General features: G+C 47.1%; 1 protein-coding gene across 1 annotated transcript; it reads left to right on the forward strand.

Annotated features, from left to right (window-relative positions):
* Positions 1-556: 556 nt before the first annotated feature.
* On the forward strand, positions 557-24,466 carry LOC311318430 (forkhead box protein O1-B-like). The gene is made up of 4 exons (XM_084449773.1): positions 557-1,384; positions 18,722-18,913; positions 19,338-20,702; positions 20,796-24,466. Exons 1-3 carry the CDS (start codon positions 806-808, stop codon positions 20,652-20,654), a joined length of 2,088 nt encoding a protein of 695 aa, XP_084305899.1. The 5' UTR covers positions 557-805; the 3' UTR covers positions 20,655-20,702; positions 20,796-24,466.
* Positions 24,467-25,338: the final 872 nt, after the last annotated feature.

The following is a 25,338-nucleotide window of genomic DNA, read 5'->3' on the forward strand; positions in this document are numbered from 1 at the left end:
TGCAGGTTTATTTCTCTGCGTGTAATGAAGTGTAATAGCCACTTGCAGCATTTCAGAATTATGTGGGCAGCTGACACTGCATGTGTTCACTTCTATATGTAGTCTACGGTAATATTAGTATAACTTTACATTATGTGATGATATTATTGTGTAGGCTATGCATTAAATGTATTCAAGTAAAGCATACAGGGTGCAATACAAATACCAGCAAGGTTACATCTTTGGAGCCAAAATTTAAAAAGCTGCACGGGCTACTCAAACTACATCTCTTTTCGCACATACAATATGCTACACATTGTTAATCTGTTTTTCAACAGTCAAGTTTAGTCCGACAACTTGAAAACAACTTTGTCCTACCTCTGAAAATATTTTCCATGTTTAGGCTACCCTTAATGTTTAAGACACGGTTTTAGGGGGCAGAACTACAGTCTGTTTACCTTCATACCGGGTTATCATTGGTGGCTGCAGGTTGTCACTCTCAGTTAAAGTGGGTGTTACTATTGACTTCATCTCTGTTAGATACGCACAACCGTGATTGACAGTGAGCTAGACTCAGGCGTGACATGGTAAGGACTTAACACAACTTAACTATTAGCCTACTGTTACCGCGCTTGAGAATCAGAAGACACGGGGAGCCACGGTATCTTTTTATTGCCTCGTTTTTCAGCCCAGACTACCGCTGTCAGCCAGTGTCTCGGTGCATTAAGTGAGGACGGGTTCTGTACTTTTTACATTTGATGCATGGACAATTTTCTGCGAGTCTAGCATATATGTGACATTAAGTCACTTTTAGTTAGCTTTGGATATGGCAGAAATATCGCCGCAACAGATGGTTGACATAGACCCGGATTTCGAGCCACTTTCACGGCCACGATCATGCACCTGGCCTTTGCCTCGGCCGGAGTTCATCGAACCTGCCACCCCAAACACATCTTCGCCGGCGCCCTCGGTCAAGCAGGAGCCGGGGGGGAATGTCGAGTTCATCAGTAACCTCGGCTTGTTGGAAGAGACCGATGACTATCCAGAGGAGAAACCGCACGTATTGTGCAATGATTTTCAGTGCCAGGAGAACTGTACACACCGGCAGACACAGCAACAACATCCTCAGCAGTTGCAGCACCCGAGTCCCCAACTGCCGCACCAGCAACAGGTGCCCCCGCTGTCGTCCCCCGTCGGTTCGAATTCGGTGGCCGCTGCTCAGAGGAAAAGCAGCTCATCGCGACGGAACGCCTGGGGGAATATGTCCTATGCCGACCTCATCACCAAGGCGATTGAAAGTTCACCGGAGAAGCGACTCACGTTGTCTCAGATTTATGACTGGATGGTGAAGAGTGTGCCTTATTTTAAAGACAAAGGAGACAGTAATAGCTCAGCTGGTTGGAAGGTAAGCGGCGATTCCCGTGGCTGTTTCTGCCTGTTTTTACAAATATTTGAGTCGTGTAGTCTACAGAGTTCTTAATGGTTCGCGCGCGTGTTTCTGGCCCCCGACGCACCTTGAATAGAGTCATTTTGGAGATCATGTCGGCTGGACCAAGGATAAGAGTCTGTTTTGTCATTGATTTTCTGACACTTGTGTGATATCGCCTAATAAGTTTACTGCACTTACTGTGTGTACAACTTGCAGTCAAAATATGGCGCGCTTTCCTGGGTATATGCGTAAAAGTGAGTTCGTGCGTATTTCTCTATGTGGCGGGTGAAGAAGAAGAAGGAGAGAGAGAGAGAGAGAGAGAGAGAGAGAGAGAGACGGTGTTTACGCACAGCTATTATCTACAGCCAAAACTGTCAGAGGCCCCTTTGATTCCACGCGGTTCTGTAGGCCTATAGGAGGGGAGGGGAGGAGGGTGAGATTCCAACAAACTCCCGGTCATGTTAAGCAGGGGAAGTCATCCCCCTAGTCCTGCTCACGTGTTATCGATATGGAGTTTGTCTTGTGATGTACAGATACATTTAAAGGTCTTGTGGGGCTTTCAGAGGCGTCTGATGACTAACTCCGGTGGCAGATCCAGTGATGCAGATCAGGGGGTCAATTGCATTTTTCCTGCCTCTGATTTTCCACAGAGACTGTTGTGTTTATGTACTGTACCCAGAAGAGCTGCCTTCTCCATTAGGTGTGTTAGGTTTACTGCATAGCCCCGTTGACGCACTACAATTATGAGAGTTGTAGAGATTCCATGATGAACGTCAGCTTCCCCTCCCATCTATATGGGCTAAAAATAGCCGCGGGATTACCTGTAATTACCTGAGACAGGTAACTGAGAGGTGTGTTTCTAACGTAACTAACAGTCACGGCCTGCGCGTGCCATGACAAAACACCGTCTGCCCCCATTCCCTTTGAGACAGCACAGTTGCAACATTCTAGGCGGTCATGGGATGTTTCTGTCGATTTGTGTCGAAGCCGTGGCCCTGGGTGGTGCTGAGTATGGGCATGTTAGAGAGATGCGGACAGGTGCTGCTGCTTTTGGGGTTTCATTAAAGAGATTCCTCTCTTGTACAGAGAGACTGCAACCATGCTGGTCCTCCTCTCACTGTAGCGTGCTCCCGCTATAGACTCAGCTAAGCTGTGTCTCCACTCCTGAGAGTAAATCATTGACACTTGAACACTTAAGTGTGTCTCAGGCCCCTGGGAGAGAGCAGAAGAGAGCAGAGGGCTACAGAGATCAGACTTAAAGAGGAAGCTAGAGGCACTATGACCCAGAGGGTCACTAAGTACCCCCAAACACATGTTCACAGGCCAGGTCACAAGCTTTACAGTAAATCTTCCTATTTAAATGATTCACTCTGGTGACTTGGTTCACTGACATTGGTTCACCCAACCCCACAGATGATTTTGGATGATTTTGGATTTTTGACTTTTTACGTCAGTGTTTACTCACTGTTGGCCTATTGACAAATATATGAACATACTGTATATGGGATTGGTTATTTCCTGCCCTTAGTATGTAGTCTGCTTAATGTATGTTCTCCACCAGACAGTGTGTCACTGGAGTGTAAGGAATGCAACTTCAAACCAGCTCAGTGACCTCACAACCACTGTACCCATTAGGGTGTGTGTGTGTGTGTGTGTTGTGTGTGTGTGCGCATGTGTGTGCGCACGCGTGTGTGTGTGTATGTGCGTGTGTGTTTGTGTGTACAGATGTACGTATGTCTGTCAATGTAAGGTTTTATTCAGAGCTTGAACCCTACCCTTCTGAATCAATGTTGGTTGTGTTAAGTTTCTGGCCAGGGCAGGTTGCCATAATACAAGACAAGAGTGGTGTGAATAGGACAGGAAGCAGGACAAGTGAAGAAGCAAGCTTTCTCTTTTATCAAAGATGAAGTATCAAACGTTGCAATGGAAGAGCAAAGAATTTCTTCAATAATGTCTTGATATCATATAAGTTTCAAGTTCATGTTGGCCTTAAATGAAAAATTCAGTCTGTTTCGTTTTCTCGGCGCCTCACTTATCAGAATGAATGGTGTTTTTGTTATTTTTGTTATTCATTTTCAGTGGACATTTTTGATCATAACGAAAGTCTGGTAATATACTTGAAAGGATGTTTGTTGGTGATAATATGGTTTGTGTTTCAAGCCCTGAATGTTTTTTTCTTTTTTCAACTCTGATAATAACACCCCTCAGTGTCAGCAGCATGCAGTCAACTTGTGCAACTACAGTAGGTGGTTTTGTGAGCTGAGAGCTGTCAATGTCTAGTCTTGATTCAATGCTTTGTATTTGCCTTTTAAGGCTATTTTTATGTCTGACAAGTTGACAAGAAGATCAAATAAGTGTCAATACAAGTAAAGCTGGCCATCATTAGGGCAAAAATCTGAATGAAACAAACAGAGACAGACCAAATATTAGGTGTGTTTGTAACATTATTTGAAAGAAAAAAAGAGCACTATATTGACAACATACAAAGAAGCATCAGCTAGGTCATACATTTGTGACAGAAGATAGGAGCCACTTGCTCCCAGTGCAGCAGTTATGGATAATGTCAATGTATGATGTCCTTGACACTTCCTTCTTTTTCCTTCTTTTTCCATGGTTTGGCCATAGTGGATGACTGGAGAATACATACTTTCAAGTGACAAACAATGGTCCAACAGATCCGGAGCACTCTCCAGGATGTAGTAGCCATTGATGACAAAATACCCTGGTGGTGGCTGTGCAAATGTTTAACAGTCAGCCTTGATGTGGGTGGCTGAACCTTGGTACCCCAGTAACCTTTGAAGTTTAGGAGTGATTTCCCTTGCCCAGTGATAGTGCATACCTCTCCTTTTTGTCCCACATTAGACTTTTCACAAAACAAACAGCTTTAGAAGCTATCAGAGTACCAGACAACCCTGCAGGGTTATTAAGACTAAACACGCTAACGCTGATATTGTTGCTATCTTTAGAGCAGGACAAGGCAGAGCACAGTAAACAGAGTATCCTTTGGTTATGGACAGGTTTAGCATGCAGGCTATTGGCACTCAGATGCTCAATTAAATATTTCACACATTGGAAGAGGTGAAGCAACACTGAATCTATTCAGAGAAATATGGTTAGTTAACACAAAATCTACTTTGCAAAAGTAATACTCTACATTGAAACTACTTGAGATGTGAAATATCAAATCTAAACCTGAAATCCTTTGATAAATAACAGCAAGGGACATCACCTAGTTCCCCTAAGTACAGGCAGGCTGTCTCAATGGAAATGTCAAGTTCAAGGGCTGGTTAAATGCCCATTTCTTTTTGTGAGTGGCTGTAAGCGAGCACACCTAGGATAAAATGTGTCCGGTTATCACTCCCTCCCTCCGGTCAATGTTGACCTGCAATTCTGTTGGCACCACAAGAGGCAGTAGTCCCAGCACACCAAAATAAAGGACACCAAAATCAATCTGACGATTTTGACTGCACAAGTAGAGTAGCGGTGAAAGCATAGGACTCTCACCCGGGAGACCGGGGTTCAAGGCCCCGTGGGGGATGACTTTATGGGACTATACCCCAAACCTCCACATGTTCATCCTTTCACTCCGACCTTTACCCCTTGTCTTATAGGTCAGATGCTGTCCCAACCCCAACCCTTATTCTAACTCCAACCCTTATTCTAACGCCAACCCACACTAGAGACTGGAAGAAGGACACCAAAACCAACCGATCTCCGCTGCACAAGTAGAGTAGTGGCGACAAGACCTATCTTAATTTATCAGACATTATTTCATGTAATTTCAATTCACAGCTATTTCAGTGGCATGACTAGCTTCCATTCTACCAGTCCTGAACAGAAACAAGCCAGCCACACACATAGAATAGTTCCCATCACTGCTAAATGGCAGAAAAGTACTTCTGAAAACACAACTACTGAATTTTGAATTTAGCTTAACTACCCCCAAGCAGATAATGAATTACATGTAGTGGTGCTACTTCCCAGCACCATACATTTCTATGTTTTGGATTTGGTTCATTTGACAACCACTTGAAGAAGAAGTATAAGTATAGTCGTAGAAGTATTTTAAGTCTTAGTGGAGGTTGCCTGGCAGTAGGCCAACCTGGTAGAGGTACAGAGCTGGCATAGCTGGCATAATAAGTGTTCAGCCTGTGAGCTGAGAGCAGGCTCAGACTAGGGCTGGAGCGACTGACGGCTCTAAGTGTGTGGTTTGGTGGTTGGGGAACAATGAGAGCGTGTTACAAGTGTTGGAACATAGCCCAACCGAGATTTTAGAATAACAAGAAGAGCATTGCTCTGGGATCGACAAGAATTCTCCTTGAGGCTCGCCAAAGACATTCCTTAACAACTTGCTTGTGCTTGTTAAATAAAGGCCTCACACAGAATGCGCTGGTCTTGACAGATTCTGAAAAACAGAATAAGAACATGTACTTATCTTCAACACAAGTCTTGGTAATAGCCTTTTCCTCATCGGTCAAAAAACTCATTCTTTTCTTTTTATTTATTAACAATATTGTCATAGTAAGTAGGCTAGGCTATGTGTGAAATTGGTGTGAGAGGTCATATAAGGTGGCGCTTATTATAAGGGTTATGCAACGAAACATTTACTGGAACTGGAATGACCTGGGGCAAAGTCTGCTGCCTGTAGTCAGAGGAGATCTGTGGTGCTTTAGAGCAAAGACGGGGAGAGTGAGGTAATCACGTGACCGAGCCTCGCTGCCTAGCCCTCACTTGTCTTCTAAGAATGTGTCTATAGCATTATGTTGTTCAGGGACAACATACAAATACATTATTCTCCTTAGAGAGAAGATGCATTTTACTAGATTATAGCTTTTGCTATTTTCCATCTCCAGTCGCATATACATACAACAATACAATAAAAATGATGCAATAGAACATGCATTCATACAATACGATGAAAACATGCATTTACATATTAAAACACTACATTACAGATTCCATGTCATACCCCTCCTCCCCTCTCAACCCACCCATACACACACACACACACCATGGACATACACGCGCACGCACACACACCCTACACAGAGTGGGAACAGAATTGACTATCTAGCAACTGTTCTTTCAAGTGAGCTTTGAAGGTGCCAATTGAGCGGCACCTCATCTCTTCAGTTACTGTTCCACTGAGTTATTGCTTTTACAGTAAAAGATGACTGTCCAAACATGGTGTAGCGGAAAGGTTTAGCGCAGTCAAGTGCAGACACTGTTCTTGTCACTCTGCTTGAGTTTGTGGATCGAAAGTGTACAAACTCACCCAGTGGAGGAGGTGCCGAGCCATTAAGGATTTTGTAAATCATACATAGGTCTGCTAGTTGTCTGATGTGATCAAAGCCCTGTAGTCTATGTTTCAAGGATCCTACAGTGGTGGAAATGCAAAGGCTTTTTGTCTAAAGTTTTCATGGTTTGCTTGTAAAGGGAAGCAAGAGGTCTTGTAACTGATTCGCCAGCTTGTCCCCAGCATGTGATACACTATGCTATGTGGGAGAGAACCATGGCATGCATAAATGTCTTAGCTGCGTCTATGGAGAGACAATTTCTGATGTGTCTAAAACTAACTATATTGTACTTTAATGTTGTAACCATTTTTTTTTTTACATGGCTCTTAAAGTTTAAGTTGGAATCTAGTACCACACCAAGATATTTAAAGTCAGAAACTACGTCAACCTTTACACCTTTAATCAAAATGTCCGCAATGGGAGCAATCTTCCTAGGTTTTTTGTGGAAGAACATTGCTTTTGTCTTAGACACATTGAGACTTAGCTCCTCCCCCTCTGGGTGTGACGCTCACTAGATGCCAGCCTTGTCAGGAAATGCCTGTGGGACTGTGTCTGATCTTCCCATTGTATGAAAAACACCATGCAAAACACCCAGATGACCGGCTGCTTAATGACTTACTGCCCCGCAAAACGTCCGTCTCCCTTTCTTTCTATTTTTATCTGAAATTCTTCTTTAAAAAAAAAAAAATCCTTCCCCGTGCTCAACCTGTGACACGTGGGGGGTTCTAACCTCACATTATTTGTCAGAAACCGTAACTCAGTGAAATGTTCTTTAGCATTCCCGACAATAACAGGAGGCCACACAAACACCTCAATCATTGTAGGGAATTGTGGGTAGGAGGGGAAGGGGGGGGGCGGGGGGGGGGGGTGCAGGGAAAAACGTCAAACATCCTCCATTCCACAGTTGTGTGCTCATATCCCTGTGTCCATGTCCTCTAGAATTTCCGTAGCGGACGCTACTGCTTGGCCTCTTGGAGCGGAGCAGGACCAGTGACTCTGAGAAAGGGATTGTTGTTCCTCCTCGCCGTATCAGTTCCTCCGCTGTTCCTACTGTACCACTTCCCCCTGCGTTGATGACTGGATGCGTGTGCGTGAGCAGTACGGGAAGAACATTTACACAACTTTACTTGCGCTCGACAACAGAGTTCTGTGTAGAAGAGTCTGGCGACAGGGGGGATGAGACAATTTTTATTTTAAGAGAATCATTTCTGTCATCTTATTCATTTTGTGGAGCAGTAGTATACTTTATATGCATATCTATTATTCCACCTTCCAGTCTAGCCCATCTGATGTAACACCTTCAGCCATGACAAGCCTGTCTAAGCTGCTTTGTAACTCCATATAGTCCATACAAGCCTTCCCAATTTGTTGAGAGTGTGGAATTTGTGTGATATTGCATGTAGCCACCATGACTTACAGCCTTGACTGTGAACCAAGCTCTCAAAGTCCATGAGACCTGGGCTGCACATATCCATTCAGTCAAAATATACTGTAACAACACCTACGCTCTTCAAAGCTGTGCCTCTGTTTTTGATGGTTCATGTGTTTAGGTAACCCTCTCTGATGTTTGAGTTGGACTTGGGACAAATACCAGATAGACATCACCAGGAATTACTGTGAGATCTCAGTTGATGTAGCCTGAAGATAAGATCTGGACCTCAAAGGGCATCCTAGTTATGCGTAAAATGTATTTTTCCTTCAGTGTAAAAAAGAAAAAAGAAGAGTTTTTCATGTCATGTTATGTCGGCCCCGGTGGAACCTTTGGCTATTGGCTATTTTTACACTTTCCTGTAAAAACAGCAGCAGCGTCCCCCACAATGAACTATGATGCATTTCCTGCTGAGTGGCTGGAAAAAAGCACTGTGTGTTAACATCTCCACCCTGAAAACAAGGGCCAGGGAGAGAGGTACGGAGAGAGAGAGAGGGGCGCTCCGAGACCAGTCACAAAAAACACACAGTACAGACAGTTCCTTACTCAGGGTTGTAAGGTGCGTGTGTGTGCGCACGCGAGCATGTGTGTATGTGCACGTGCGTGTTTGTGTGTGTGAGTGTGCACATGCGTGCCTCCCCACCTCACAATTGCTGACTCCTGCTCTCCATTTTTCGAGTCCACCCCTTGGTGCTCAGAGCTCAGCAGCCTTTGCCATCATATCTACAGTGATCACATTCATACCGAAACAACATGGAGTGGAAAATGATGGCGAGCACCTCTCCCTGTTATTCTGATAGTACGATAAGATTGATAGTAGGTAGTATTTTTACTTTGTGTGTCTCTGTGATAACAGTCCTCCACCCTGTATGCCTGGGGCTGGGTGGAGGGGAGGGGAGGAGCAGGGTGGAGGAGAGAGATGCTGCTGCTGCTGCTGCTCCTCCTGCTTCCTGTGTTCTCCATGCCGCGGTTATTTATTGCCCAGCCAGTGGGCCCTGCCATCCCCCGGTGGGTGGGTCGGTGCCAGCTGGGCGTCACGGCCGTTTGCCCTGCCAGAGAAAGCCATTGCCTGCCGCTGGGCCCCCTGCTCCCCTGGGGGGGGGGGGGGGAGGGCGTGGGGGCCCTGGGGCTTGGCCGCAGGGTGAGAGAGAGAGGGGGGCAGCATGCATTTTATGGCGCCTTACTGGAACTCTGTGTTTTTCTCAATGAGCTGTGACCTGAGCGGTTGCCACACGTGAAGCGCAGGAACCGACACCGCTCACGTCTCGTTACTGTGGAACCAACATCGCTCACGTCTCGTTACTGTGGAACCAACATCGCTCACGTCTCGGTACTGTGATGCCGACAGGGTTTACTTTTCTCCAGATTTGTCAGATTCAGATTATTTTATTCGTCACATCATGTAATGTACAGTGTACAGTCACAGTGAAATGTTGTTGATGGCTCCAAGATGTGCTCATTACGGATAACTGCAAATACACAATTTACAAATTAGATAAATCAGTTGTGTGGGTGTGTAGGTTTCTCAGAGATAGATATCCCACAAGACCTGGCAAACAATTGTGATATGTTAAGTTCAATTAGTTTCATATTGTAAGCATTGTTTTGTTTAAATATATTGGCTACTTTATTAGGTCAAACCTGCAAGGTAAAGGCACTTTCCAATTGACTACCCTGGACCTGGTGTGGTGTTTCTGACAGAATTCTGGGCTGGTTGGGATTAGGGATGGGCCTAGGATTAGGGATGGGGTTGGAACAGGACTGTCTGGAGCTCAGGACTGGGGGCCGTGGTACAGTGTGGGGTCTGTGTGTGTCTGTGGAATGTGAGGCACGAAGGGCTGCTGCATTGTGCTCCAGCCAGAGCAGGATAATCACCCCCTACACACACACACACACACACATGCACGCACACATACACACACACGCACACATACACACACACACACGCACACCTACACACACACACGCACACACACACACGCACACCTACACACACACACGCACACACACACACACACACACACACACACACACACACACACACACACACACACACACACACACACACACATGCCCTATGGGGCCTCTTCAGGCCACCACACTAACAATGCAATTCTGCAAGCAATTAAGGGGACTGGATTCATCGGGGGCCCACAACTCTAGTCACAAGTCCATTAATCTGCCTCTGTTACAGCCTTCTCTATAGGAGGGGAGACACACCGAAGACAAATGGGACATTTCAATAGACATAATGATCTTATGTCTTCGTATGTTAAGTTTGTGTCTTTGCTCAGAACATACAAGCATGAGCCTTGTTTCCCACAGTACATACACAGACGACCCGCGCTGTCCTTGGTGTACCCCAGTGCATCTGAGTTGAAACCAGTCAGATGAAAAGGCAGCTATCGTTTCTCTGCCTGAAATCTTCCTTTCTCCGGCCTCCAAATCCCCAGAGTGCTGCAAACTGTTTTTAATGCACTGCGAGACAGATTTTAGAACATCTGTTCAGGTGGAATGAATGGAACAACTCGCTCTCTTCCTCAACTCTGAGGTTTAGGTTTCATGCACGCTGGGAGGACGCAGGCCCATTATCCTGGAAAATGAAACATGGCTGACATCTTCAAAGGGTCACGAGAGGCTCTCCGGGCTCCACGCATCTTCCTGGCTCAGACGTTTCCTCCTTGGGTTCAGTCAGGCTCCTGAGTCGGGCCGGGGAGTCCCTCCGTCGTCTCCAGTGACCCAGCCCCCCCCAACCCCAGGCCGCTGCCCTTTAGGGGGCAACTGTCTCCTGCGTCTGGCAGGCAGAGTGGCCATATCAGGACCAACCAGCTCTTCCTGTGCGGATGTGATGGAGAAGGGAGGTCAGCTGACCTACGAATGAACAAGCCTCTCTGTCTCTCTCTCTCTCTCTCTCTCTCTCTCTCTCTCTCTCTCTCTCACTGTTTTGTTCTGGCACAACATTTCGCTGGCTCAGGGCCATTGGCAAGTGCTGCGGGCTATCAAAACACACGTACACACGCATGGGCAGACACACTTCTGTACTTACACAAAGAGTATTTGGGCATCTCAGATGCCTTAAACCAACTGGAAAGAGAGGATGGGTGAGCGAGAAAGGGAAGCGAGAGGAACAACATGGTGTGAACAAAAAGAAACGGCAGAAATCAAACATAATTTAGATTAGAGGCCAATCCTTAAAAGACTATTTGGCCTTTTTACCCCCGTAAGTAGGAGGAGGAATGTGAGCCATTCTCCAGATTAGAGCTGGCAAGATTACGAATCAGGAGAGCGCAATATCTCTGTCTAGCCTGGGTCTCAGTCTGTGGTAGCCCCATGTTTTTCATTGTATAAAAAAGACTCAGATGGAGGAGACTGTTTAGTAGATTCTTTTCTACTGTCTGCTCCCAATCCACTAATGATAGCATTCTGGTAAAAGTACTGTATGTGCATAACTAACATTCCATACGCTGTCATGTAAGCATATAGATTACCAGTGTTTTGTTTTAGGTTGCCTTGGTCTAACAAGGGAACCACAGTCATGTGGGTTGCTGATTTGAAGACTTCCTTCAAACCAGACAAATCCTGTGTGTCTCTCCATCCTGGCTATTCATGGCGCACATTTGCAGCCATTGCAAAAATAGGTCACTCATCATGTTGCTTAGTGCTCACCAAGGAGGCTGCTCCATTATGCCTGGCACCATTAGAGATGAGATGCTCTCCAGATTGAGCAAGAGTGCTTTTCATCAGCACCCACACCACAGCGGCCCCTTTACAGCCCTGTAACACTGAAACTACTCTCTCTTTCTCTCTCTCTCTCTCTCTCTCTCTCTCTCTCTCTCTCTCTCTCTCTCTCTCTCTCTCTCTTTCTCTCTATCTCTCTCTCCCTCTCTCTCACTTTCTAATCACTCAGTTTCATAGACCTGCATGCTCTGCCGGGTCACTCTTAATGTAGAGAGAAGAGAGACAGACAGAGAGAGAGAGAGAGAGAGAGAAAGAGAGAATGAATGAGAGAGGAGAAGGAGGAAAGGCTGAGAGAGAGAGAGAGAGAGAGATGGGGAAGTACAGGAAGAGCACATCAGGAAGTGGTTAGCCTATTCACCCTGTCATTGTGAAGTTATCTCTGCAAGCGCTGCGTCCCCTCCATGTATTATATTATCTCTGCCAGACTTCAGTCCTCTCAACAAAATCTCAGCTATGTGAATTTCAGTCCTCTCGCTGGAGGGAATTATAGTCCTGTGCCTCAGGAATTGTTTTGAAAATATTATAAAGACAGATAAAATATATATTTTATATATATCCATTTACAAGCCACCTTTTTGTGGGCAGTATTATTATTATTATTATTATTATTTTAATCCCTGGCCCTCTTTGTTTTTTTAACCTTGTCCAGAGGTTGCAATGTAGATGGGGTTGAACCTTGAAACCTGACACTTGGTGTCATGGGAGCAGACTGTCATGTTGCCTGTCTCATTGTCAGACTTGTTGCCCTGTCCTCATGTCTGAAGGGAGAATAGCTTCATTTCAGACTGTCCTCGCTGTTCCTAAAGGCCTGTCAGTCTTAGCCAGTCAGTCTTGACCTGTCAGTGTTGGGCAGATTATGGTCAGTGCCGACTACCCTCTAGAGATAAGCCCACCATCTTACAGTCAAATGTGACATATAGTTGTTTGCCACCAGGAATCGATATCCTCGGCATCTATCTACCTATCCCTGTCTTGTCAGCCCCGGTGGTGCTTCTAGCATCATGCGCCAGACTGACCTGCTGATTGGCTGTCAGGCTGCTCTCACCCAGAGTGCACCTGGTGCTCGACGGGCCTTGTTTGTTGACTTGACCTGTGACCGTTACGATGAGCCTCACGCCTCGCTAGGCAGGACAGAACAGCTGTGCTCATCACTTTGTTTTTAAAGTTCAGATGGAGGAAGATCTTGAGGGATGCTGTTGTGGGCTGATTCCCAAGAGAACACTGACAACCAAAAGCGTCATCCCGTCTTGCTCATGGGCTGTAGTGGTTAAGGCTAAGGAAAGTGGTCATGGTTGGTGGTGGTTATGTTCAGAAACCTGACCTACTGTATCTAACCTAGCACAGGTAAGTTGGGCCGGTGGCTCGCCCGCCGCCAGGCCCCAGAGGTGTGCACTGGTACCTCAGCCAGGAAGCAGGTGGGTCCCCAGCAGCAGACCTGTTGACAGGGAGAGGTGACGCCAGTCTACCAGCCGAGGCCCCCGTCCTATATTTACACCAGCCCGTTCACACCTCACGCAGCTCGGGGGCGGAGGAAAACTCTGCAAATAGACTGTGTGAAGAACGGATTTCACCTCCAGAATGTGTGTCCTCGCACGGGGAACTGACATAACGCTGGACTGCATCAAAGTCATGGCAAATGTTTTGTATTCAACGTACTCTGAGTGTTTGTATTTAGTAAGGTGCTGTCGTCTCTTTGAGTTTGTCCCCAGTAAAACATCTGAAGGCCATGTATGGTTTCTAGGAAGTGTAGGAGGAGTTTGGGTGGGGGGGGGGGGCATTAAAGAAGATGTATACTACTGCTATCTGTTACTCCATACCATGTTTGTATCAGCTCAGTGTCTTTTCAACAAAGGGCTGCCTCAAATGACTCACGGCGTGTTTTTGAGGTTGACATTTGGGAGTATTTTTGCATCTGAAGGGGGCACCCCCACGATCACCGCGTCAGTCAGTCTAGTGTTCAGTAGCAGTCAGTCTAGTGTTCAGTAGCAGTCAGTCTAGTGTTCAGTAGCAGTCAGTCTAGTGCTCAGTAGCAGTCAGTCTAGTGTTCAGAAGCAGTCAGTCTAGTGTTCACTTGGGACTGAGCTGAGCTGGGGTCACGCTCGGAGGGATTAACTCTGAGGAACGCTCCTCACCCCCCTCCACGCTCCACCATGGCGTCCTCGATGCCCCGCGGCCCATTAGCGGAGGCCTCCGCCAGTCACACCGTTTTAGTCAAGTGTGCACCTCACAAATACTTGACGGAATCTGATCAAAGAACGGAAAAAGTCTGAAAAGTTTCTTTTTTTCACTCAGATTTTTGATGATTAGTGGATGAGAACACCAACCCTCACAGATTTCAGGTCCTCCACTAATGACTCACTTCCTGTGTTTATGTGCGAAAGACCGAAAGAAAGAGAGAGACGGAGCGAAGAGACTCGCAGACAGAAAGACAGAATTAAAGAAAAGAAAGAGAATGACAGAACAAAGGGGAAAAAAATACTTTTTGGCATCAGACCAGGATGTTGAAATGTCTCATTGTCTAATAGCACAGATCTCATGTTTAGGGTGTCAATTTTGAAGTAACAATAACGATTATTTGTATTCTTGTGCTACACCACAGTATAATATAACTGTAGTTTAGTTGACTGTTTACTGCACCTCAGTCCTTTGTGCCTCTCTCGCTCTCCCTATCACTCTCTCTGTTTCTCTCTCTTTCTTGCTCTCTCGCTCTCTCCTGAAGTGTAGTGTAGTGTGGTGTAGTGTAGTGTAGTGTAGTGTAGTGTAGCGTAGTGTAGTGTGGTAGTAGTGTAGTGTAGTGTAGTGTAGTGGTAGTGTAGTGTGGTAGTAGTGTAGTGTAGTGTAGTGTAGTGTAGTGTAGTGTAGTGTAGTGTAGTGTAGTGGTAGTGTAGTGTAGTGTGGTGTAGTGGTAGTGTAGTGTGGTAGTAGTGTAGTGTAGTGTAGTGGTAGTGTAGTGTGGTAGTAGTGTAGTGTAGTGTAGTGTAGTGTAGTGTAGTGTAGTGTAGTGTAGTGTAGTGTAGTGTAGGAGGCCAGGCAGGGTGCCCAGCAGCAGGCCTGGACACGCTCAGGCTCAGGGAGGCTTTTCTTAATGGAGCCAGAGAAGGAGAAGGGAGGAGTCTGGCTCCAGAGGGGAGGGGGGGGGGGTTCTTTTTCAGTGACTCAGACGCCAGACAGTTCGAGGCAGCGTGTCACGTCTGAGACGCCCCCCCCCCCACTTCCTCCTCCTTCTCCTTCTCTCCCTCCCTCCCTCCCTCCTCCCCATCCCTCCCCTCCTCCTCCAGCCTGTTTGCATGTGTCTGTCAGCGCCACTGAGGAGAGAGGCTCACGCTCGGCAGGCAGTGAACTCATCGACCCCAGCCCTCAGCGGCAAAAACACTCGCTCTCCGCCTCCCTCCCCGTCCGCGCCTCGAACCCTGCAACCTCTCTCTCTTTCTGCCTCACTCCCTTTAAACTCTCTTGCTTGCACGCACGCACACCCCTTGCCCTTCCCCCTAAATGTAGGCCTCCCAACTTTGGCTGTTGAGAGACGCTGTGATGTTGACCTTTACTTTGGCTCCACGCAGCTCTCATTGTGATCGGGCCAGTACTCCTAGTCGGGAGAGCAGGTCTAAAACACAGCAGCTTATAGCTTCTATTTAGGTTTCATCCGCGTCTTTGCTTGTGCTGGATTGTGACATTGTTGACAATGTTGCAGTGGATCCTGCAGTAGCTCACTGTACCCACTCTATCCGGTTGAGTTCTCGGCTGAAGCGGTAATGGAGAGGCAGGCAGCAGTGAGGGACACATATGTTGCTGAGATGAGGAGGCGTCTTCTCCAGCGCCGGGCTCCCTGCTCCTCCTGGTTATGTGAACACCTCCCTGGGGCGGTCTCAGGGCTACCGACCCTCAGGATCAGGTGGCCGGACGTGGCCCCGCTGACCCCTCGGTGCGCCTTTCCCCCCTTCTCCTCCCTCAGCCCTTTGACGACTCTTCCTGTCTTGCAGGAAGTGACCACATGAAAGGGGCAGTGTCCTGCAGGAGGGGTTTGCAGGCCAAGAATCTTCTGGCTTGCCGACATTATACCCTATCCTGGGTGTGCAAACTGGTGTAATTCAGTCGTCAGTGTTCTGGATGAAACAAGATGCTAGACGGTCTCTCTGCTATAGGCCTACAATAGAGAGAACGCATCATTTCCATTTATCCACCAACCCCAATGTTGGCGCGACGTAGTAAATCGCTGGTGATGTGAGTTCACACAGAGGAATTTCATCGCAGGGACGGGTGTGAAGCCCAAAGCCAAAGCGGACATTTCAGAGACTCATTTGGACAATCCCGCTATTGTTGTCCTCTCTGAGAGTGGTTGTGTACGGTATATGAGAATCCTGTGGTCGGGGACATCTGGGTTCACTGAGGAGAGGGAGTTGCAGCTCCGTCCACATGCTTGTTCACGGGGAAATTCCCTGCTCAGTGTTTTCTGTCTTCGGTTTTTGTTTTGGCCTTTTTCAGTTCACTGTGTCCATCACAACAGTAATCTGATACGATGCATGTTGTTGGGAAGGCCTTGTCTAGACAGGGTGCGTGTCTGGCTGTCCGGTTGACCCCGTTCTCCGGTACAGAGTTTAGATAAGACAGAGGCATAGGAAGAGGTTCTGTCTCCCTCTTAAGGGTTCATAGCATAGTGACGCTTTTTCGCTTTATTCTCCCCTGCACCACAACATTGGTCGGTGGGAGCTCATTCCTGTCTCTCCTATGGGGAACTAATATGAAGGGAAGGACAGAGGTGGCTGCTTTCGATTTTCCTATACACGGTTTTTGTGTAACTTTGGAGGCAATGAAGAACTTTACCTGTGCGACCCATGTTTCATGTTCCTAGTACTCTACAGTGACTGAGTGTTTGTTAGATATCCAAGGCACCACACATGCAACCCCCCCCCCACACACACACACATGCGCACACACACACGTGCGCGCGCGCACACACACACACACACACACACACACACACACACATGCACACACATACAGTACATACACACACAGACACCCAAAGTCTATCTTTGTCATATATGGGCATGCACGCACACACTGGGCCACAATGGAGTTCAAGGATATGAATCAGTGCTACTCAAGCTCTCTCAGCGACCTAACCCAGTCTCAAATTTCCTCCAGAGAAATCCAGAGGCCTACCCAATTCTGGATTGAGTTTGGCACCGTTCATCATTGTTAACTGTCTCTGCACAGTGTGACCTTATTAGTGATTGTAAATTCTACATCAGGTGAAAGTTATAGGTATATTAAAGGTATATTGCCAGATGGCTAAATTCTTCATAATTGTGTTGTTAATGGAGAAACAGTTTGGGTGGAGAACTTGTAGTTTACAGAGCTATTTCTCTGGATGTCTGTCATGCTGCTCTCTGTCTGTAAAACCAGAAACAAACTTTTTTGGTTTACTCGCTTCTTTGTTCTTTCTCTCTCCCCCACTCTCTCTCTCTCTCTCTCTCTCTCTCTGTTTCTCTCTCTCTCTCTCTCTCTCTCTCTGTTCTCTCGGGTGGTGTGGGCGGGTGGAGGCGTTAGAGGGAGGTGCACTTTTGGTACTGGTGGAAGCGTGGGAGAGGGTTGCACAGGTGAAGCTGGGTGGACCTCAACAGGAAACATATCATTACACTCTATTGTGGGAGATGAATTAGAGCGCGTTGTAGAAAATGTAGAAAACCACAGTTTTTTTTCTCTCTCCAGTCCTTACGGTGGCCTACACTGCAACGGTTCCCCTCCATCTCATGCGTATCTTTCTCTTTGAGGACAGGATTTTGAAAATAAGTATTGGTTTAGGATACAACGCTGTATTAGTGCTGGTGCTAGTGTTGTGTTAGTGTTGGATTCATGGTTTAACCAGGTTCTGGTGTTGAACACCTGCCACACCGTAAGTGATGGTGAGTCTGTCTTATTCAATAGCATGGCCCAACTCTGTTAAGTGAATGTTTAGGTTGACTATTCTACATCGGTCCTTGAATCAGGCTACCATCCATCTACCCTATTAGTTCTCTTCAGCCAACCGGCCATTGACAGAGAGCTTATAGTACTCTGCGAGTGACAGTTGTTAGCGGGAGGTTGTGCTGACAGGCCTCGCGCAGGAACACGCTTACCATTCACCATATGACAGTGTTCGGCAGTCACACAAATATTTACAAGTGTTTAAATGATACCCCTCCCCTCGCAGAGACGCCACTGCCAAGAGGGGTCTCATCAGCGCGGTAGTGGAAAACGCAGGGTAGACAAAATATAATTAGCTGAGGATGTGTGTGTGTGTGTGTGTGTACTGTCCATCTAGCGTGTTTGTTTTCATTTCTCTCTGCACCTCCTCCTCCTCCTCATATAAAACATGACAAATGCCTTTTTCCCCTTCAGACCCAATAGGCCATGTCTCCACTGAAACTGTGACTGCCCTTGTGCTGTGTGTGTGTGTGTGTGTATGTGTTTGTGTGTGTGTGCGTGTGCATGTGTGTGTTTGTGTGTGTGTGTGTTTGTGTGTGCGCGTATGTGTTTGTGTGTGTTTGTGTGTGCGTGTGTGTACACATGGACAGAATTCACGGCTTTACACAACGCACCACAGAGACGCTTTGGAAAGTTGTGGTGCAGCTAGTGCGAGCGCATGATGTAAGCCTAGACGTAGCACCCCCAACCTTCAGGCACCATCCCAAGGTCAGGGCTACTCTTGACAGAGAGATTTTGTAATGGAAGAAATGAACACTTGTTTTCAGCAGTTCATCCCCAGAACATCAAGCAAGTGCAAACGAATGCCTCAAACGTCATCACTGCCAGACGTCCGATCGATTAGGCTCACGGTTCCTCCATCTGTCTCCCGTCTCCTTTCAGAACTCCATCAGACACAACCTGTCCCTGCACAGCCGTTTCGTGCGCGTGCAGAACGAGGGCACGGGGAAGAGCTCGTGGTGGATGCTCAACCCGGAGGGGGGCAAGAGCGGCAAGTCGCCCCGGCGCCGCGCCGCCTCCATGGACAACAACAGCAAGTTCACCAAGAGCCGAGGGCGGGCGGCCAAGAAGAAGGTACCGGCTGCCGATACCCGCCTCCGCCACGCGTACCTTCCTCTGTCTGTCGTCTTTATCTGCTGTCTTTACCTTCTATCTGTTTTCTTTGTCTGAAAGTTGCGTTGTCGATATTGCCGCCCAGGCCCGGTATTACCGGAGTGACCGCACAGTGGATACGTGTAAAACAACACGCTTCTGTTCAGCGGGGCACGACTCAGACGGCGCTGAGTGGGCGCGCATATCGAAATACCCCTTGCGCGGGCGAGAGGGGAATTTCTCAGTGCTTGCTCGCTCGCCGTTTTACTCACCGTCTAGAACTGTGTGACACGACACGTATGCATTGTGACGTCACGTCGGGTATTGTTCTTATTCAGAGCGTGGCGCTGAAGCGCCGGTGTGTGAGCTGACCTTTGACCTCTGACCCCTGTGCGTGTCTCCCCAGATGGCCCTGCAGGGCGGTGGGGCGGAGGGGGGCGCGGACAGCCCAGGCTCCCAGTACTCTAAGTGGCTGGGCAGCCCCAACTCCCATAGCAACAACGACGACTTCGAGGCGTGGACCACCTTCAGGACGCGCGCCAGCTCCGACGCCAGCACGCTCAGCGGGCGCCGCTCCCCCTTCCTGTCCGAGCAGGACGACCTGACGGAGGCCGACGTGGTCCACATGGTGTACCCCGGCGGCGGCGGCGGGGGGGCGGGGGGACCCAAGATGACCGCCACCCTGCCCAGCCTGTCGGAGGTGGCCGGCTCCATGGGGGGGCACCACCACCACCGCGGCTCGGAGAACGTGGTCATGGAGAGTCTGTTGGACAACCTCAACCTGCTCTCCCCGAAGAATCCCCAGCTGGGGGTGGGGGGCGGCGGCGGCGGCTCGGACTCCTCCCGCTCGTCCCCCTCCTCATCCATGCTGCAGAACAGCCCCTACAGCCCTCCCAGCATGCCCCCGCAGCCCCAGCAGGACTACCGCAAGTGCCTGTACGGCGGGCAGCCCGGGATCAACGCCCTGTCCCCCATCCCCATGCAGACGCTGGCGGAGGGAAAGCCGGGCTTCGGGCCCTTCCTGAGCCATTACGGCTGCCCCGCGGGCCTCCTGAAGGAGCTGCTGACCTCCGACCCGGACCCCCGTGGGGACATCCTGCCCTCCATGGACACGGTGGTGTCCCAGCCCGGCAGAGGAGGAGGAGGAGGAGGAGGGGGCGGACGCCTGCAGCTACCGTCCTTCGGCAGCCAGGGACAGAGCCACCGGGGTCAGTCAGGGGGGATCAAGATGCTGGGCTCCCCTCAGCCCCACCCGCACGCACACACGCACTCGCCACATGCCCGGCCCATGCACCACAGCCAGGGCCGCCCCTCCTCCTCCGGGGACGCGAACGGCTGTCACCTGATCCCCCTGACCAGCCTGAGCCACGCCGGCGGCCCCGCTCGTCTGGCCGGCCTGAGGACGCACATGCAGCCGCCCCACGGCCACCCGGCGCCCGCCGGCACGGCCCCGCCCAGCTATGGCGTCGCCAACGGCTACGGGCGACCTGGCCCCAGCCACGCTCACCACCACCACCACCACCCGCATCACCACCACCAGGAGAGGCTGCCCAGCGACCTGGACGACATGTCCATCGAGCGCTTCGAGTGCGACATGGAGTCCGTCCTCCACGACACCCTCATGGACGGAGACGCGCTGGACTTCAACTTTGACCCCGTGGTTGTTACTCAGGGGTTCCCACAGGGGGTGAAGACCACCACACACAGCTGGGTGTCTGGCTAGGATGCACGCCGCGCTCCTAATGTAACACACACACGCACACACAGACAGGTGAGGGGCTGAAACCAAGCTGTTGTCAGAGAAAAAGATTCATTTAATTTGTCCACATTTCTGATTTGAACTATTTTTTTCTCTTCCACACAGGTTTTTATTTTTATTTTTTTACAGCCAACCACCACCAGCCTTGGAAAACAGCCCAAAGACGCCATCTGCCCCTTCAGAGAGAGACAAGGGGAGAGTGTTACAGTAAATCTCTTCTCATCAGACATTCTGAAAGGAAATCACCCTTACCCCTCTCTGAACTGTTCTTTTTTTTGGGGGGGGGGGTAGCATCCTGGGTCAGCATCCCCCCTCCCCTTATTGACTGTATATGTTCTACCTTTACCTCTCCTCGACTGACCCTGGCCAAACTGGACCATGCACTCACAGTGCCTAGGTTTACATGTGTCTGTTGTTTGCATTGGATGTCTGGCGAACGCAATATCTGCTGGACCTGTTACATCCGTCTCTGTGATACTGTCCTGTATGTTGAGGCCTGAGCCTAGAAATGGTTAGGGTTTAACCATGCTGTAAGCAGCACTGTTGGAGGTTTCTCAGACCAGGCTGGGTGGGGTGGGGTAGTCTAGTCTAAACTTGGCGTAGTGTACACAGTAGCAGCCGTTCCAACAGGAGTGGAAGAAGCTGGAGACTCATTTACATTTAATCTAAAACAATGTTTTAATATGATATAACATGAGTGTTGTTCATTATATTTTCAATAGGATCTCCAATAGTGTTCTACAAGTGTGTATTTTCTGTTTGTATTCATCTGTTTGCTGGTAAGGTTCAGCGGCTCTACAGAGACAAAATGACAATCCAGGGCATGCTACAGCGGTTAGCTAACGACTGGAACTCGCTTATTTTACATTCAACTAGGGTCATTCCCAAACTTCAGGGTGCTTTTCAAGGTTGTCAAATAGCATTTTGCATAGAATATATGGATGTAAATACAATCATTCAAACATATATGCTGTACTATGTGTATATTTGTAATTTCTGATATATTCTTACATGATATCATAAAACGTTAATTTTTTTTCTCTGTGCATTCAATGCTCTTGGCCTTTCAAATACAATGTACACTCAAACTACTCAACCAGTCCAGTGTAGGATTACCAAGATCATGGCAAGATTAGCTATAGATTTACTTAAGTGGTATGGCAAATTTATCTGCAGAATGCACCAACTCCCTCATTATCCTCTTAGCAATTCATCTCATGTCCTTCCTTGTCTAAAATACTTAAGCCTTTCGTTTTCTCACATCATGTGTACATCTGCCCTTTACCCACACATTCATCATCCCTCCCCATCTCCCTGCTACCTTCCTCAAACACTCCCACTCTTTTATAGTCTTTTATGACCCTTTTATATCTCATCTCCCTTTGCCCCCCCCCCCGCCCCCCCATCCTTCTCTCTCTCCCTCCTTCTCTCTGTCTGTGGGTGTGAGGGAGGGTGCTTTATGCATTAGGAGGTCAGGGGAGGCAGGAATAATTTGAGAGACTGATAATGGACTGTAAGGTTGAGCTCACGATGTTGAACAGAATGGCACACAGGATTTGTCATTGTAAGAATTTTTATTTTATTTTTATTTTTTACATAGAATCATCCGAACCCTGTGCACCCGACACAAACCAGAATATGTTAATGAATCTCACGTTTCTACACCAAGTGTTTTCATTGCCTTTTACGGTCTCAAATATTGCTTAATACAGAACTGTATTGATCTGTACGCTGGTAAGTTTGATCATGTGACGGCTTGATCTTTGCTGGTTTGTCTTTGTGTAGTGTCCCAGTTACCTGTAGTCCATGCAGGATGCCCCCTGTATCAGCCTCTCTCCTAGTTTGTTGTGAATTTTGTTTCTGTTAAACACAACTTCAGATCAGTGACGCACATTTACACACATACCTCAGATTCTTTTACCTCCAAGTCCTGAAGGGATATTTTTTCAGTTGTTCTTCTCATCGGGGATTGTGTAAAATATGATCCTCACATCTTTGAATATATACATACTTTTAATATTTGAATGAATATCATTAATCACAACATTAAAGGGATAGTTCGGAATTTTTTACATTTACGACTCACTTATAATGTTGTTGATTGATGGAGGACATTTTTAGCTGATTCTGTGCTATCACTCGTTCGGGTGTTCATGGCATGTTAATGATAGCACAATTGAACCAAATTGGCTAGCATTCAAAGCAAACTCACTTATAAATACTCCAAACAAGTAAGGATTGCCAGTTAAACTTAACTCTTTATCAAAGTCAGACACGTCGAACGTGGCCATTGCAACTTGTGTTGTATTGCTCTGCCTCCCAATTTACAGGAAACAAAAGGGTTCAACGATAGTTGGATCTCAAACATGATGGTATAAAAACTCAAATGAGCCCCCGACAGACTGTCCTCATATTTGATTTGATTTGATTTGGGTGCATTGTGGAGTGTTTAAGTGAGTTTTCTTTGAATGCTACCCAATTGGTTTTGATTGTGCTAGCATTAGCATGACGTGAACGCCCGCACAAGAGACAGCATGGAATCAGATGAAAATTTTCTCCATCAATCAACAACATTATGGGTAAGTCGTAAATGAGGTTCTATGTCCAAAATTCCCAAACTATCCCTTCAAAAGCTAGGCTAAATGTGGAATTAGAGACACAATATTTATTTCTTTTTTTCAGTTATTTGCAAATGCTTTTTTATTTCAAAACAATAGCCATAACGTTCTCTCATACACCTTAAGTGGCCTCACTGTAAATACAGAAAATATGACTGCATATTGTTTGAAATGACAAATGAAAGATACTGTGTACAGTTTCTAATGGGGTTTTATCGGTGAGGGGCGGCCCTGGCCGTGGTGCATGGACCGAGTGTGTGGCGAGTGCGTGTGCGCGTGTGGGTGAGGCTGAGGGGAGCCCAGCATCTTGAGGTGTCCAGATCATCCCCATGTAAATTATGTATTGTAAGGAATAGTGAAGTTTCCTGTTTGTCACTGCCTTGTTTAGATACTCAAACAATATGAAGTATTCTGTTTATATGTGACGCTTGATTTTTGTCTTTTCGTGGCAAATTGACATGGATATGTTTAGCTGCTGTTTGTAGTAAAAGACACCTGTTGAAAAGTAGGAATGTTGAAATGTATTTTATTAACAATATGCTTGCAGGAACAGTAAATGATGGGACCAATTCTATAGACTGGCTAAATTAATGTTGCACTTCTAAGAGTTTGTAGTTTCTAAAGTGTATTGTGTAAAGTATGTGGAGAATAATGGAGAATAAATGATGTAGTTATCCTCAAACGTTACACGTGTTTGGGCCTGTTACCGTTCTAAATTCATGTAAAGAAAATACTTTTTTAAACAATTTGTCAAAAAATTTGATTTGCCATAATAGTACAATAGTAGTGGTTTGCAGCAATTTCTGATTGAGAGCTTTAAATACGAATGGTTTATATGATTTTGAAATAACAAAAAAAGTTAATGTCTATTGTGCATAGTGAATCCTGCTCTGTAAACATCTGTTAGTGAGTGTTAACTCTCATGTACGTCAATATTTCTGACATATCAATATTCTTGGTAAATATAAACTCTGAAGTTAAAATGCTGCCTAATACTATTTTTCTCCTGGTGTGAAAATCTAACCAGCTCTAAGAGGCCTTTGCTTCTGCAGAGCACAGTAGTAACAAACAACACCAGCTATGTTCACCACAATCCTTTCCTGGAACCTCTCCATGAGGAGGCAAGTGCCTGGCACTATTGTATTTGCACCATATTTACCAAACATGCAAGTTACACTTGTGATTAAGTCTATTGAAGATGTTGGTTGAAACCATATACGTATGTGTATATAAATGCTCTGATGAAAGGTTATGAGTCTGTGCCTTCATTGTGAAGTTAGTGATCTCTCTATTAGCTATATTAAAAGAAGATGAATGAGCAACGTACGTATATATTATACCTAAAAGGTAGGGGGGGGCTTGGCTTCTGTGCTGCTCCAGTCTTGTATGGGGGTTTTGAGTAGAGCAAGCCATGAGGAATGTAGCTTGTGTAGGATAGACATGCATCACTACCAAGCACACATGCAGTCCATATGCTCTCCCCAGTGTGAGAGGGGAGCAGAGGGCCACATGAGGACACGCAGCTCAAGGAGATGGTTTCATGCTCAGGGTCAGGGCAACTAGAGGACAGCCAGGCCTCCTTTTCCCCTCACCCTGCCTCACCTCAGTCTAGGTGCTTAGTAGGTTGGGGGTTTGGGATGGACTTTTCCATACTGGAGTGGTGAATGGTTAGCCTGGCTGGAGCAACAGACAGTTAACACTAGAGAGGCTTTTCTGTGTTGTCAGCATGATGCTCCAATAATGAAGGGGCAAGCCTGCGCTGTCCTTTATGTTGATTCAGTTCACCCCTTTTCAAAACAAGTACACAGTGAACCTGTCGTCCTCCACCCATGATGCATGTCATCAGCATGTACAGTTGTTGAATGTGTAAGTGGAATGGTCTTTTCTAGTTTAAATTGAAGCAATAACTCATGAGAGGGTGTGGTATATGGCCAATATACCACAGGTTGTGCTGCGGTCATAGGCATGAAGCGCATCCGAGTGAGTTATTGCTTTTATATAACGGTTACATCATCGGGAAACATTTATGG

The sequence above is a fragment of the Borostomias antarcticus genome (genome assembly GCF_949987555.1).
Source record: "Borostomias antarcticus genome assembly, chromosome: 15".
NCBI lineage: Eukaryota > Metazoa > Chordata > Actinopteri > Stomiiformes > Stomiidae > Borostomias > Borostomias antarcticus.